The sequence below is a fragment of the Macaca thibetana genome, chromosome 9 (assembly GCF_024542745.1).
Source record: "Macaca thibetana thibetana isolate TM-01 chromosome 9, ASM2454274v1, whole genome shotgun sequence".
Lineage (NCBI taxonomy): Eukaryota > Metazoa > Chordata > Mammalia > Primates > Cercopithecidae > Macaca > Macaca thibetana.
The window spans coordinates 42,231,561-42,247,389 of NC_065586.1; the positions used below are offsets into that span (position 1 = coordinate 42,231,561).

At 44.6% G+C, this 15,829-nt stretch overlaps 1 protein-coding gene across 1 annotated transcript; it reads right to left on the reverse strand.

The window, feature by feature from the left end:
• Positions 1-14,454: 14,454 nt before the first annotated feature.
• Positions 14,455-15,584, reverse strand: LOC126962775 (olfactory receptor 13A1). The gene has a single exon (XM_050804221.1). The coding sequence runs from the start codon at positions 15,510-15,512 to the stop codon at positions 14,526-14,528; it is 987 nt and encodes a 328-aa protein (XP_050660178.1). The 5' UTR covers positions 15,513-15,584; the 3' UTR covers positions 14,455-14,525.
• Positions 15,585-15,829: the final 245 nt, after the last annotated feature.

Below are 15,829 nucleotides of genomic sequence, written 5' to 3' on the forward strand. Positions count from 1 at the left end.
GTAATGCAGGCCTGCACTAAATCAAGCAGCTGACCAACAACCGCCCCTGCTCCCTATCTCCTTTACTTAACAAATATGAAGGGCTCTAGAAGCTCAGGGCCCTTGTTCACCAGAAGCAAGGAGCCCCTTGACACCTTCTTCCAAACATGCTCTTTTGTCTTTGTCTTTATTCCTGCATTTGTCCTCCTTTGTTCAGTCCACCAGGGTATGCGGCACCTGAGGGTTTTGAGGGCTCACTGCAGGGTAGCCCCACCCTGAGCCTCACAGTCCCCTTCAGATTAATTGTCCTCCTCACACAAATCACTCAAAAAGTGAAGTGAAAGACAAGATGGGGTGGGTGCATTGGGATGAGTGGCTGCTGTCCACTGCTTCCTGGGTTGCAAGACAGCCTCTACCCCCAACACCCATCCCAGGTTTCAGCACCAAATGTTAAAGAGTTAAAGAAAGAGAAAAGAAACACAAAAAGTGGCTCAACAGTCAAAGACAGGTTTATTTTGGAGAATAAACCTGAGAGGGGCTTCTGGCTGATTTCAGTCATGAGCACTCTCTCTTACAGACTAAGAGTATTTATTGGTTTTAGGGTGAGAGAACTTATCACAGGCTTGGAATGCTTATGTGTCAAGGAGAAGTCTACTGTGGGATTGGAATATCTGTGGTTGGAGAGAAGGTTATCTTCAGGCTGACATCTCTCCAGCCAGAGGGGAGGTTATCTCAGGGCTGGCATGTCTCTGGTCGGGGAGGGGTTTATCTTATGGTTGGAATGTTTCTGGTCAGAGATGTCATTTGTGCTTTATGGTCATGCTGACCTTAGCCATTAGGCTGATGCCCTTTGGATTCAGGCAGTTTTTAATCAAGGTGAACTTTAGACTGGTGGTGCTTGTCCAAGATGTGATTCTCCTGCTCTGTCAACCATCACAACTGTTTCAGTACTGACTGAGTGGTTAAATATTAAAAGTTAAAAAGCCAGTGCCCTTATATAAAGGCTGGAAAGTAGCAAAAGTCCAACAAAAATTTTGCACAGGCCTTTCCTGGGCCTTAAAGCATTATAAAATAACAAAGAAATTCTTAGCAGGACCCATTTAGGATTAAACAAGTTTTATTAGGGGTCTGAAGAAACTCCCCAGGCTTCCACAATCAAGTTTATTGGAGATCTGAAGGAACTTGCCAAACTTCCGTGATATAGCAAGAGACAAGATAAGGGTAATCACCCCAGCACCCAGACCCATTTAGATTAAGTAAATTTAATGAGGCTGTAGAAGAAGGTCTTCAGGACTCAGACCTTAGTTATAGATTAAAAGAAGTCAACTACTTATGTCTTTAGATGAATGCACACTTAACACTTAAACATAGACATATAGCTTAGAAGGTATATAAGCTCTGAAAAACTTTGTAATTTTGAGGTGGTCTGGTGAAAATTTCTGGGCCTTCTCCCCGTAACGGGTTGCAGAAAATAAAGCTCTCTTCTTCCCGAGTTCATCTGCGTCTCATTATTGGCAGCAGGAAATAGCAGCCCAACCCTCAGTTTGGTCCAGGAACACTACTGCCTCAGCCTCCCAAGTAGCTGGGATTACAGGCATGGGCCCAGCTCACTGCTACACTCCCACTAGTGCCATGACAGTTTACATTTGTACACTTGTACATTGTAGCAGTGAGGACAACCAGAGGTCACTCTCATTGCCATCTTGGTTTTGGTGGGATTTAGCCAGCTTCTTTACTGCAAGTTTTATTAGCAAGATCTTTATGAGCTGAATCTTTGTGCCAGCCTCCTATCTTATCCTGTCTTAGAATGCCTATCTGGGAATGCAACCTATAGGTTTTAGCCTTATTTTACCCAGCTGCTACTCAAGATGGAGTTGCTCTGATTCAAATGCTCCTAACAAACTCAAGCATTTCTTTATGCTGAATTCAACTCTTAAGGCAGAGCTTAACTCTTTCAACCAACTGCCAATCAGAGAATCTTTGAATCCACCTATGACCATGAATCTCCACCCACTTTGCTTCAAGATGTCTCATCATTCTGGGTCAAACCAACATATACCCTATGTATATTGATTTAAGTCTTTGCCTGTAACTTCTGGCTCCCTAAAATATATAAAACCAAGCTGTAATGCAACTACCTTAGGCACATGTTTTTAGGACTTCCTGAGGCTGTGCATGGGCCAAGATCTTTAATCTTGGCCAAATAAACCTCTAAATTGATTGAGCCCTGTCTCAGATACTTTTTGGTTTACAAGGGTTATTGTGGTGGATTAGACTGTTGCTCCCAATTCTTTGCTCCTTCCCTGTAACAATTACACAACCATGATACAAGTAGAGGTTTAAATAGGTTTGCTTGGTTTGGTTTGTCTCTTCCACTACATCCATCAGCCATGAAAAGAACATGCCACAGGTAGCCACAGATCCCAGCATGAAAAGACACATGGAACATAGTGAAACCAACCTTCAATGAGAGCCTCACCAATCCAATCCCAGTGGAACCTAGTGGAGCCCAGCCAAACCACCAACTAGTGAATGAGAAAAAAGATATGTTTGTCTTTGCAAACTGCTGAGTACAGCCTGAGGATAAGCTTTACTCACCTCCAAGTACAGGGGGTAAGTACACAGCACTATCAAAAAAAAAAAAAAATTCCAAAACCTGTGATAATTGTGGGGTTTTAACTCCACTAAATGCAAAAAAGGATATAAGCATTTGGATTTAACTTAGCAATTTTTTCCTCTGTTTGTGGGTAAAGATTTAACAAAACCCTGCCTTTCTGCAAGAGACACTGACCTTCTGTTTACTTTCTAGCTTGATTCCTCTGGAAATCTGATAACTATGGAAAGTCTTGTGTTACTAGGTAGCAATGCTTAGGTAAAAGAGACCCCTGAGTGGCTGATTGCTTGTGGATGTGAGGAACTATTGACAACAGATAAGCCATAATTTGAGACTTCTCTTCCACTAGAAGTCACCTACATTAGTTTCCTAGAGCTGTCATTAAAAATTGTAATACTGGTGACTTAAAACAACAGAAATTTATTCTGCCATAGTTCTGGATTCTAGAAGTGTAAAATCAGGTGTCAGCAGGGCCATGCTCACTCTCTCTCTGAACACTCTAGGGAACTGTCCTCTCTTGCCTCTTATGGCTAGTGGTGGTTTCTGGCAATCCTGTTGTTTCGTGGCTTATGAAAGCATCGCTCCAATCTCTTCCTCTGTCTTCACATGGATTTCTGCTTTGTGTGTCTCTATGTCTGGCCAGTTTGGGGGTGCGTATGTTGGAATTGCATCAGTGGGAAGTTGAGTTGAGTGGGAACTAAAGTCACTTAGATAAACCAAAATCTGTTTACATATCAGTAAAAATCAACTCAAATGGTATGCTTTTCTCAAGAGCGGCCACATGTTCAAATGTAAGAAAAAGATGCAACTACAAATTGGCCTTACTTTATTCCCTTCTTGGGTTCTGTTAGGACATAATGTATCCTCTGTGGGAAAAAGAAAATAAAGATGTAATTCGCATAGTAGACTAATTTACACACACACACACACACACACACACACACACACACACACAAAGGGAGAGAGATGTCATCAGTTCTGAGAGCATTATTTATTCATCTACATTTCAGAGGTCCAAGAGTCTCCACCATGTAAAAGCCTCAAGAGGTTATCAGTAAGAGACTGGGCTCTACTGACATCAAGAGAAATTAATATGATTAATTAATGGGGCCCCTTTCATTGCTGAGAAATTGTAGGTATAAGCATTTGTAATTGTTTTTAGGGATATGATGTTTTTCAATTGAGTAAGTGAAGAACACAGGTAGAATATATCCCTCCCAATACCCATTGTATAAAACTGTTGGTGATGGTCATTTTTCCATGATTTTAGTCCAGATCAACCACTCTTGATTTCTTTCCATTGGGTGTATGAGCCACACTCACTCTCACCAGACACTCTTGCCAGGAGCCTATAATACTTTCTCCATCCCCACTTCAACACTAAGTTATCCTGTCTGTCTGCTACTTATCCTTAGGAGCACAGCCTAAATGGCATGTGTCACTGGAGGCCTTCTTTAACCCCCACAAGCATTTCCCTTGTTATGGGGATTTTATTGTCATTGTTTATTATATTGCCTTCAAAACTAGAAGCTCAGGCAATGTTTACCAATCTTGCTCACTGCTGTATCCTCAGCAAGTATTACAGGGCTTGATGAGGGCAGAATAAGGACTTATTATAAGAGGAAGGAAATAATGAAAGTCTACAATGACATAGTCAGAACTGAGATTATTATGTGATTGATCTTCACCAAACAACCCAACCAGCAGGAAAACAATATTTTCAGGGGTAAATCTAGGCTTTATGACATATATGAATCCAATTAGTAGCCTCTTGCTCTCACTTGGTTTATGCATACTGTATTGTACTCTTGAGTCCTCTAAAAAATTAGCCTTGAGCAATATGAGAATGGTAGCCCTCATCCTTTGACCAAACGACTGACCAAGGCCATTGTCATAGTGACTGGACCCCAAGGTCCAGCCAAGGGAGCTGCTTTGCACATAGGAACCATAGAAACTATGTGATATACAGGAAGGGGTGGAAATGAGTGAATGTCATAGGGAGGACGTTGGGATGGGAGGATGAAGGAGAATGTAAAGCAATGGTTAAGCTTCCAGGCACCAAAATAATCACATGTCTAAAGAAGGAGAGAGAAAATCTGCACCCCCTGCATCCCTAGTGGTAGTGTTACAGGAAAGGGGTTCCAATTCAGAACCCAAGAAAGGGTTCTTGGATTTTGCACAAGAAAGAATTCAGGGCAAGTCCATAGAGTAAAGTGAAAGCAAGTTTATTAGGAAAGTAAAGGAATAAGAGAAAGGCTACTCCATAGACAGAGTAGCCCTGAGGGCTGCTGGTTGCCCATTTTTATGGTTACTTCTTGATGATATGCTAAACCACGGGTGGATTCAAAGAGATTTATCTCTAGCCCAGCCCCACGATGAGGAGCATGTTGACTTCTTTGAAGAGAGGTTCCAGGAAATCTGGAAGAGGAAGTCTGAAAGAACTTTTAACTTTTATAGAAAATACCATCCAAGGGCAAGAGAGGTGTTAACAAACTCAGGATGAGCTCTCCTCGCTCCTGGGATTGAATGAGCTCAGCCCTTTATGGGCACAGATTCAGCTCACTGTTGTGTCCGAGGCAGAAATAGCTGGAGTAGGACCTGGATCTGTCAGAGCCTGAAGAACTCACATGAGAGACCACAGGGAGCAGCACAGGATCACGGAGCCTACAGGCCCCGGAAGGGAGGCCTGCATCAGTTGGCATCTGGATGAAAAAACAGAAACCACACCACTGATTTCACAGAGAGGAACTAATGTAGGGAACTGGCCAGAGACGTTTGGGAAGACTGTAGGGCACAAGGGAAATCGCCGTGCTGCCATGAAAAAATGCTCGTCATCACCGACCACAAGAGAAATGCAAATCAAAACCACAATGAGATGCCATCTCACACCAGTTAGGATGGCAATCATTAAAAAGTCAGGAAACAACAGGTGCTGGAGAGGATGTGGAGAAATAGGAACACTTTTACACTGTTGGTGGGATTGTAAACTGGTTCAACCGTTGTAGAAAACAGTATGGCGATTCCTCAAGGATTTGGAACTAGAAATACCATATGACCCAGCCATCCCATTACTGGGTATATACCCAAAGGATTATAAATCATGCTGCTATAAAGACACATGCACACGTATGTTTATTGCGGCACTATTCACAATAGCAAAGACTTGGAATCAACCCAAATGTCCATCAGTGACAGACTGGATTAAGAAAATGTGGCACATATACACCATGGAATACTATGCAACCATAAAAAAGGATGAGTTTGTGTCCTTTGTAGGGACATGGATGCAGCTGGAAACCATCATTCTCAGCAAACTACAACAAGAACAGAAAACCAAACACCGCATGTTCTCACTCATAGGTGGGAAGTGAACAATGAGATCACCTGGACTCTGGAAGAAGAACATCACACACCGGAGCCTATTATGGGGACGGGGGAGGGGGGAGGGATGGCATTGGGAGTTATACCTGATGTAAATGATGAGTTGATGGGTGCTGACGCGTTGATGGGTGCAGCACACCAACATGGCACAAGTATACATACGTAACAAACCTGCACGTTGTGCACATGTACCCTTGAACTTAAAGTATAATAAAAAAAAAAACAAAAAGAAAAAGAAATTGCCATGCTGCAAAAACAGCAACTGCAAAAAGCAGCTTTATATCCTGGGACTGGAGGAGCAAAGAGAGTTTGAGGCCATAGTCAGTGAGAAAGCCAGAGAAAGGACTGCACTGAGCTGGACCAGAGACCCCTGAGGAGAGTGGGTTTCCTGGGTGGCCTTGGTCTTCCTGTGGCATAAAGAGATCCCACACGGCTTCAGCCTGAGGACCCATGCTACTCAGTGTGTGCTGCTTCCTTAGCAGCTTGGAGGAGAGCCACCCTGGACAGGGATTGAAACCTCTGAGTAGGCAACACCAGTGACTATGTGCCAGCATCTCTGAGGGGCCAAATGAGGCTGCTCCTGCAAGTGTAAAAGCTGAGACCAGCTGCTGCCCTTGGACCAAATCACTGCTGCAAAGCTAAGGAATCATCCTCAGTCAGGATGATGCTGACAGAAGTTGGAAGCAAATGGGACAGAGCAAGTTCCTGCTGTCTCCCAGCCTTCCAGGATCCCTCTAGGGCCCCCTTTGGGGAGAGACTAACAGAAATCCAGCTGCAAAGGAAAAATAAGATTTACAGCATTCCAGTCTCAGAGTTGCAGAGCTGGGTTTGGAACTGAAAGACAATAGGTTAAGAGTGAGCACAGTTGCTGCCCAAGGAACTCAGGACCCTCAGCTCTGGATCGGTTCAGGCAGCTACCCAAGTGCAGAGGGAAGCAGGAGGATGCTGGTGGTCAGCCAAAGTAGCATCCCAGGGAAGCTGAGTGGAGGTTGGATCATCATTTGGGCTCTGAATTTTTCCACTTATGATATATCTAACAAAGGTGACAATTCCATCTTAGAAATCACACATTTGCAGTGCTATCTAATCACAACTGTTGATTCTAATTCAGAAAAATGAAGCATTCTGAGTCTAATACTCCTGATTTGTCTATTATACGCTGAGGACAAGTGTTTAAGAGGGAAAAGATAGCATATAGGAGCATGCAAACACAGATCAATTCAGCATCAAACTACCAACAAGTTCCGACTCAGATGTATGGTCTGCCAAAGACATGAGGCTCACTCACCCTAAAACCGGACAAAAGCAAGACCCCATCACAACTTGGCTCTCGAATGTGACACGGAGCCAGCATAAGATGTTATCTTCAAGACCCCAGTCCCCTTCCTCATGCCATGCTTGTATAAAGAGTGCAAGGGGCTCTGTCTAGCTGGGCTGCTGAGATGCCAGGACGCAGCTGTGGTGCCTGTCTTATGGGTAGAGCTCTCATTCAAGGAGAGAACTGGGCTCACCTAAGTTGGTGGTGAAGGATGAAAGCCTAGCCCTGCCTCTGGGGTATGTCCCCTCCCAAATGGGGTGAGCCAAATGCCATTCTTGCTTGCCTTTGATAACAACAACTCCTCCTCCACCAGCGTCATTTTCCAAGAGAAAGAGGGTCCTTAGATTAAATTTAAAAGTTGAAATAAGAATCTGCCACATGCAATGGAGATTAAATGTGATGGGCCCTCCCAGTCATATGGAGGTGCCTTTTTCTGGGATAAATGCCTACACCTGCCAAACAGGGCCCTAAGACATCTGTTTCTGGGAAAATGACTCAGGTCTCCTGTCTCTGTTAATTAACTGGCAGAAATCATCGCACCAATTCAGTCGCTCTGACAAAAATTGACAGGATCTAAATCTTGTGTCTTTTCCTGAGGCCAGTTGTTACCTTTCAAGATTGCTCTTAGACTCGCTGGTCTGCTTGGGCAAGAGCTGCAGAGGGCTTGCTGCTTGGTAACAAAGTTCATTGCTGTCCCAACTACAGACAGCCCCAGAGGCTATAATCCATGATGAGCTTTATAATACACTTTGTTGGCTATGAGTTTTGTGGACTTTTTATTCAAATTCCCCCCTACCACCCACACATTGAGCGACTTGGACACATTATGCAGCCTCTTATCTTCATAGTGGAAAACTAGGAACAAGTTGTGGTAGTGTTTAACCCCATGCCTGGCATTTAGCAACTCTCATGTTAGCTAGAGGCAGTCATCATAGTGGTGAAGAGGTATAGTAGCAACCAAAAATTGTTTTCAATGTGAGAAAGACCATCTCTGGTTGGCTGTAGGTCAGTGGTTCTCATTCAGGGATCCTCTCTCTTCCCATGCCAGGAGACCTTTGGCAATGTCTGGAGACACTCTGTTGTCACAGGTGGGACAGTGCAACTGGCATCTAACTAGTAGAGGCCAAGGATGCTGCTAAACTCCTATAATTCCCAGGACATCTCCCACAGCAAGTATCCAGCCCAAAATGTCAATAGTGTCAAGGTTACATCCAAGGTGTAATTGCATCCAAGAATCAATTCCTAAACTTAAGAAAACGTCAACATGAAACACAAAAATACAACGACCTTCTTGTCTGGGACCAAGGGATAGAAATGTGACTGAGATTTCAATGCATGAAGTAGCTTCTGCAGAGAGGGAGCTGGATGTACTGCAGTGTCCACCAGGTAGACCAGCAACATATGGTTGCTGGTGCTGGAAAACCAATCAGGTTCACTTCATTTAGAGGAGATCTGCTTCAGTCAGGAAGACTAAAAAGATAAGGGCTTGTGGTTGGAAAATCGCTGAAAGAAAGAATGTATTTTCCTTGACTAATACACATTATGAAAGACAAAAAGCAGAGAAATGGGTAAAATGGAAATTCTGTCACTTCTTCATGACTCTTGAAGACATGATGATGTGAAGTCATAGCCACTCATTGAAGGTACTGCCTGCTGGATGCCTATGGGGTCATAACGTTGTCTTGTTTAATCACAGGACTAATGTTAAGCAATAGCATCATGAGGAAGCAAGAGTTGCTTCCCAGTCTCAGCTAAAGGAGGCAAATTGGCACCAGTTCCTTCAAAAGCATCCACAAAAAGCCTGGACCCAAAGGGTGAGCAGCAGCAAGATTTATTGTAAAGAACGAAAGAACAAACCCCCCATGGTGCGGAAGGAGACCTCACTGGCTTGCCACTGCTGGCTCGGGCAGCCTACTTTTATTCCCTTATCTGACCCCACCCACATCCTGCTGATTGGTCCATTTTACAGAGAACTGATTGGTCTATTTTACAGAGAGCTGATTGGTCCATCTTACAGAGAGTTGATTGGTCCGTTTTGACAGAGTGCTGATTGGTGCATTTACAATCCTGAGCTAATATATTAGCCAAGGCTGGCACTATTATCTACATGAATATGGGGAAGAAGTGCCAGGCACCTGCACTCCGCAGCCCTTGGGTGGTGGATGGGACCAGGCACCACGGAGCAGGGGCGGTGCCCATCAGGGAGGCTTGGGGGGCTGCGTGGGAGCCCATGGAGTAGGGGCGATTGGGGCATGGTGGACTGCAGGTCTTGAACCCTGCCCTGCAGGGAGGCGGCTGAGGCCCTGCGAGAATTCCAGCACTGCGCAGGCTGGCTGGTAGTATTAGGGGGACCTGGTGCACCCTCCACAGCTGCTGGCCTGGGTGCTAAGCCCCTCACTGACCAGGGCCAGCAGCCCCAGCTAGCCACTGAGTGAGGGGCCCACCAAGCCCTGGCCCACCCAGAATTCATGCTGGCCTATGAGTGCCCCAGCAGCCCCAGTTGCCACCTGCACCTCTCACTCCACACCTCCCAGCAAGCAGAGAGATCGGGTCCCAGCCTCAGCCAGCCCAGATAGGGGCTCCCACAGTGCAGCAGCCGTCTGAAAGGCTCCTCAGGTGCAGTCAGAGTGGGCACAGAGGCGGATGAGGTGCCGAGAGTGAGCAGGGCTGTGAGGGTTGCCAGCAGGCTGTCACATCTCACTAGGTGTTGCTCAGAAGAATGTATATTCTTTTGATTTGGAGTGGAGAGTTCTGTAGATGCCTACTAGGTCTGCCTGGTCGGGAGCTGAGTTGAAGTCCTCAATATCCTTGTTAATTTTCTGTCTCATTGATCTGTCTAATATTGATAGTAGCATGTTAAAGTCTCCCACTATTATTGTGTGGGACTCTAAGTCTCTTTGTAGGTCTCTAAGAACTTGTTTTATGAATCTGGGTGCTCCTATATTGGGTGCATATATATTTAGGATAGTTAGCTCTTTTTGTTGCATTGATCTCTTTACCATTACGTAATGCCCTTCTTTGTCTCTTTTGATCTTTGTTGGCTTAAAGTCTGTTTTATCAGAGACTAGGATTGCAACCATGTTTTTTTTTTTTTTCTTTCTATTTGCTTGGTAAATATTCCTCCATCCCTTTATTTTGAGCCTATGTGTGTCTTTGCACATGAGATAGGTCTCCTGAATACAGAACACTGATGGATCTGGACTCTTTATCCAGTTTGCCAGTCTGTGTCTTCTAATTAGGGCATTTAGCCTATATACATTTAAGGTTAACATTGTTATGTTTGAATTTGATCCTGTCATCATGATACTAGCTGGTTATTTTGCACATTAGTTGATGCAGTTTCTTCATAGTGTCATTGGTCTTTATATTTTGGTGTGTTTTTGCAGTGGCTGGTAGCAGTTTTTTGTTTACATATTTAGTGCTTCCTCCAGGAGCTCTTGTAAGGCAGGCCTGATGGTGACAAAATCTCTCAGCCTTTGCTTGTCTGTAAAGGATTTTATTTCTCCTTCTTTTATGAAGCTTAGTTTGGCTGGATATGAAATTCTGAGTTGAAAATCCTTTCCTTTAAGAATGTTGGATATTGGCCCCCACTCTCTTCTGGCTTGTAGGGTTTTTGCAGAGAGATCTGCTATTAGTCTGATTGGCTTCCCTTTGTAGATAACCTGACCTTTCTCTCTGGATGACTTTAACATCTTTTCCTTCATTTCAACCTTGGAGAATCTGATGATTATGTGTCTTGGGATTGCTCTTCTCGAGGAGTATCTTAGTGGTGTTCTCTGTATTTCCTGAATTTGAATGTTGGCTTGTCTTGCTAGGTTGGGGAAGTTCTCCTGGATAATATCCTGAAGTGTGTTTTCCAGCTTGGTTCCATTCTCTCTGTCACTTTCAGTTACCCCAATCAATCTTAGGTTTGGTCTTTTCACATAGTCTCATATTTCATGGAAGGTTTGTTCATTTTCATTCTCTTTTCTCTTGTCTTCACGCCTTATCTCAGTAAGTTGATCTTCAATTTCTGATATCCTTTCTTCTGCTTGACTGATTCAGCTATTGATACTTGTGTATGCTTCACTAAATTATCATGCTGTGTTTTTCAGCTCCATCAGGTCATTTATGTTCTTCTCTAAACTGGTTATTTTAGTTAACAGTTCCTGTAACCTTTTATTAAGGTTCTTAGCTTTCTTGCATTGGGTTAGAACATGCTCCTTTAGCTCAGAGGAGTTTGTTATTACCCACCTTTTGAAGCCTACTTCTGTCAATTCATCACACTTATTCTCCATACAGTTTTGTGCCCTTGCTGGAGAGGAGTTGCGATCATTTGGAAGAGAAGAGGCATTCTGGTTTTTGGAATTTTCATCATATTTGCACTGATTTTTCCTCATCTTTGTGGGTTTATCTACTTAACCTTTGAGGCTGATGACCTTTGGATGGGGGTTTTGTGTCGGGGTCGTTTTAGTTGATATTAATGTTAATGCTGTCTGTTTGTTAGTTTTTCTTCTAACAGGCCCCTCTTCTGCAGGTCTGCTGAAGTTTCCTGAGGGTCCAACAGTGGAGGCTGCAGGACAGCAAAGATTGCTCCATGTTCCTTCCTCTGGAAGCTTCCTCCCAGAGGGGCACTGGCCTGATGCCAGCCAGAGCTCTCCTCTATGAGGTGTCTGTCAACCCGTGTTTGAAAGTCTCTCCCAGTCAGGAGACATGGGGCTCAAGTACCAACTTGAGTAGGCAGTCTGTCCCTTAGCAGAGCTCAAGTACTGTGCTGGGTGAATCCTCCTTGTCAAGGTCCATTGCTCTCTTCATAGCCAGCAAGCAGGAACATTTAAGTCAGCTGGAGCTGCACCTACAGCTGTCCCTTCCCCCAGATGCTCTGTCCCAGTGAAATGGGATTTTTATCTATAAGCCCTGACTGGGGCTGCTGCCTTTCTTTCAGAGATGCCCTGCCCAGTGAGGAGGAATCTAGAGAGGCAGTCTGGCCACAGCGTCTTTGCTGGGCTGTGGTAAGTTCTGCCCAGTCCCAACTTCCCAGCCTCCTTAGCACTGTCAGGGGAAAATCACCTGCTCAAGCCTCAGTAATGGCAGACTCCCTTCCCCACACCAAAGTCTATCATCCCAGGTTGACTTCAGACTGCTGTGCTGGCAGCAAGAATTGCAAGCCAGTCATTCTTAGTTTGCTGGACTTCGTGAGAGTGGGACCCACTGAGCAAGACCACTTGGCTCCCTGGCTTCAGCACACTTTCCAGGGGAGTGAACGGTTCTGTCTTGCTGGCATTCCAGGTGGCACTGGGGTATAAACATAAAATAAAATTCCTGCAGTTAGCTTAGTGTCTGCCCAAACAGCCACCCAGTTTTATGCTTGAAACTCAAAGCCCTGGTGCTGTAGGCACACGATGGAATCTCCTGGTCAGTGGATTGTAAAAACCATACAAAAAGTGTAGTATCTGGGCTGGATAACACAGTCCCTCAGCTTCCCTTGGCTGCAGGAGAGAGGACCCTGGCTCCTTGCACTCCCTGGGTGAGGCTGTGCCTCACCCTGCTTCTTTCTGCTAGCCCTCTGTGGGCTGCACCCACTGCCTAAACAGCCCCATGAGATGAACAGGGTATCTCCGTTGGAAATGCAGAAATCACCCACCTTCTATGTTGGTCTCGCTGGAAGCTGCAAACCAGATCTGTTCCTATTCAGCCATCTTGCCAGGTCCTCCAAAATGCAACACTCTTTATGTCTTTCTTTTTATATTCATCATCATGGGTGCAAGTCTGTTTAATTAGATTATCAGCTTTGTAAGAATGTCAATCAAGTCTTGTATTTCTATTTCGCTGAATTACTAATGCTCTCTTAAGCTCTCAATGCATGTCTAAGTCCTTTTTACTTTTCAAATCCATTGTAAAATATATAAAATGTAAAAAATGATAAGAAACTAAGGTGAATAACACTTTAAACTCTTTTCATTGCAAGTTGAAAATCTATTAGTAATCATACAGAGTCACTGGTGGTAGTTTTCAAAGCCATGTTTATTGGAAAGTCTCTGAGACCACTGAGGGTTTCAAAATGTGATTTAGGAGTCAGACTTCAGTTAGAAGAGATTAAACTGTCTGTAAGAATCTACATGCCAAAGCCACAGTCAGCCGCAATTCACCAAATACTTGAATCAATGAGCTTCTGATGAATGATAATGAGAATACTGGATGAAGAACCATCCCATCTAAATCAAATATCAAACTCTACTCTCAGCTTCACACACATATCAAATGATATGTTTCTATTCAATTCCAACATACAACTAAACATTCACGTCTTTGTTCTGTCGTCTTTACTGGATCATGTTAAAGATAATGGATTTTCCAGTGCAGTTTTGTAATAGCACAGAGCACAAGCACAAGACCTGTCTTTATTAGATACAGAGGATTCATTCACCCAGTTTTATCTGAAGCAATGGAAAGATAGCAATGCCTTATTACAATGCCATTTAACTTATTAGAGCTGACTCATGGCAGCTGTCCTCGCTCCAGGCCAGTTAGGTGGGTCAGACACTCAGGACCTGAGAACAAAGTCAAGCGGTGATGAAATCTCAGGCATTTTTTTAGGTGCTAAAGTTGGAGTTTCTACACTGGAAGCAATGGATGGTCCTAATAATACATTTTATCTTAAGTATTAGTAAGAAGAAAAGACAAAAGCAGAAATAACAGTTTACATTAAAATCAAACTATTTTTGAAGTCCAAGTGGCTCCACAGAAAAGAGCTGAGGTAAGATAATGGGGGTAGAAGGTTTCCTAGAGACCACTGGTCACCTTAAAACAATGCTTCACTCTGACAACCCTTCAGGGGCTGTGGGGTCCACAGTCTTGCCTAACTTTTTAGACCCACACACCTGAATTCTAGGTGTGATTTTAGAATTTACACCCTGAGTGTTGTACATACAAAAGGAAAACATTTGATATGGCTATGAGTTGAAAACACAAGGAACACTTTTCTCCTCCTAGGGACCTGTGTTTCTCTGCCAACTCAGCACTGTCACCACCTTGGAGTCAGACCAAGAGATCCCGTGTCTCAGAGGCTGGTGGGTCACACCTACTGCAATCCCCCCATCACCCAGTCTCGGGGCACCAGCACTCCCAGCTTATCCATGCACATGTTCTGCTGGGGTAGAAGAAACAAGTCTATTTACCTCCCAGTCCAGAAACTTGCTCATCAGACTCCACTAAAACTCAGTCTCCAAGGACCAGAACTTCAGAAGACGTAAGTTAATTTCTGAAGAAAGGGAAAAGCTTCCTGAGGGCTGCTTTGACCTCCTTGTTTCTCAGAGTATAGATGAGGGGGTTGAGGGTAGGACTCAGCACAGTATACAGCAGGCCAGCCAACTTGCTCTTCCCCGCGCTGTAGCCGGAGACCGGGCTTATGTAGGCGTAGAAGACAGCGGTGTAATACATACACACCACGGTGAGGTGGGAAGAGCAGGTGGAGAAGGCTTTCTGCCTCCCCGCTGCAGTCTGCACCTTCAAGACGCTGGAGATGATGAAGCCATAGGACGCGATGGTCATCAGGAAGTTCACTATGCCATAGAAAGCGTCCGCCAGGACAATCATGACACTGTTGACGTAGGTGGAGCTGCAGGAGAGAAGCAGCAGCGGAGGCACCTCGCAGAAGAAATGGGTAATGACATTGGGGCCACAGAAATCCAAGCGCAGCATCAGCCCCATGTGGATGGCCGTGTTGACAGCGCAGAGCAGCCACACGGCTGCGGCCAGCCCGCTGCAGAACGCCTTGCCCATCATGCTGCTGCAATGCAGCGGGTGGCAGATGGCTGCGTACCGGTCATAGGCCATGACTGTGAGGAGGAGCAGCTCTGAGGATGCAGCCCAAGTGAGGAAATAGAGCTGGGCCATGCAGCCCGCATAAGAGATGATGCTCTCCTCCGACACCAGACCCGCCAGTGCCTTGGGCATGATGGAAGAGGTGCAGATAATGTCCATAGTAGCCAAATTGAACAGGAAAAAGTACATAGGGGTGTGGAGCCCAGGGTTGAAGGTGATGGCCAAGATGATGAGGACATTACCTGTGAGGGCTCCAGAGTAGAGGAAGAGGAAACAGCTGAATAAGAGCACCCGGTATTCTGGGTGCTCTGAAAAGCCCTGCAGGATGAACTCGATTACCGATGTCTGGTTACTCATGGTCCTTGGGCTGGGAGGGGTTTCTGGGACTATCAGGTGAATCTCCATCCACAGCTTCATGTGATTTTAGAGCTAGAGAGATAAACAAGAGGTGTCCTGGGGGGAGCTGCTCCTATGTTTCTTCCACACCTCACATCATGGCATGAATGATAGAGATGCATTAGGACATGTGTATGAAGATAAACACCCCAATATTACAATAGAAAAAAGGCATGAACACTCAGGTTATAAAAAGTAAATACAGTTAACCAGTTAAACTCATGAAGCATCATTCAACCTCAAAGAAATGCAAATTAAATCCATAATCCACTCTTGATCATCCATGATTTGGCAAAGTTAAAAAAGCATGATATTGACTAGTATTAGAATGGCTGCAA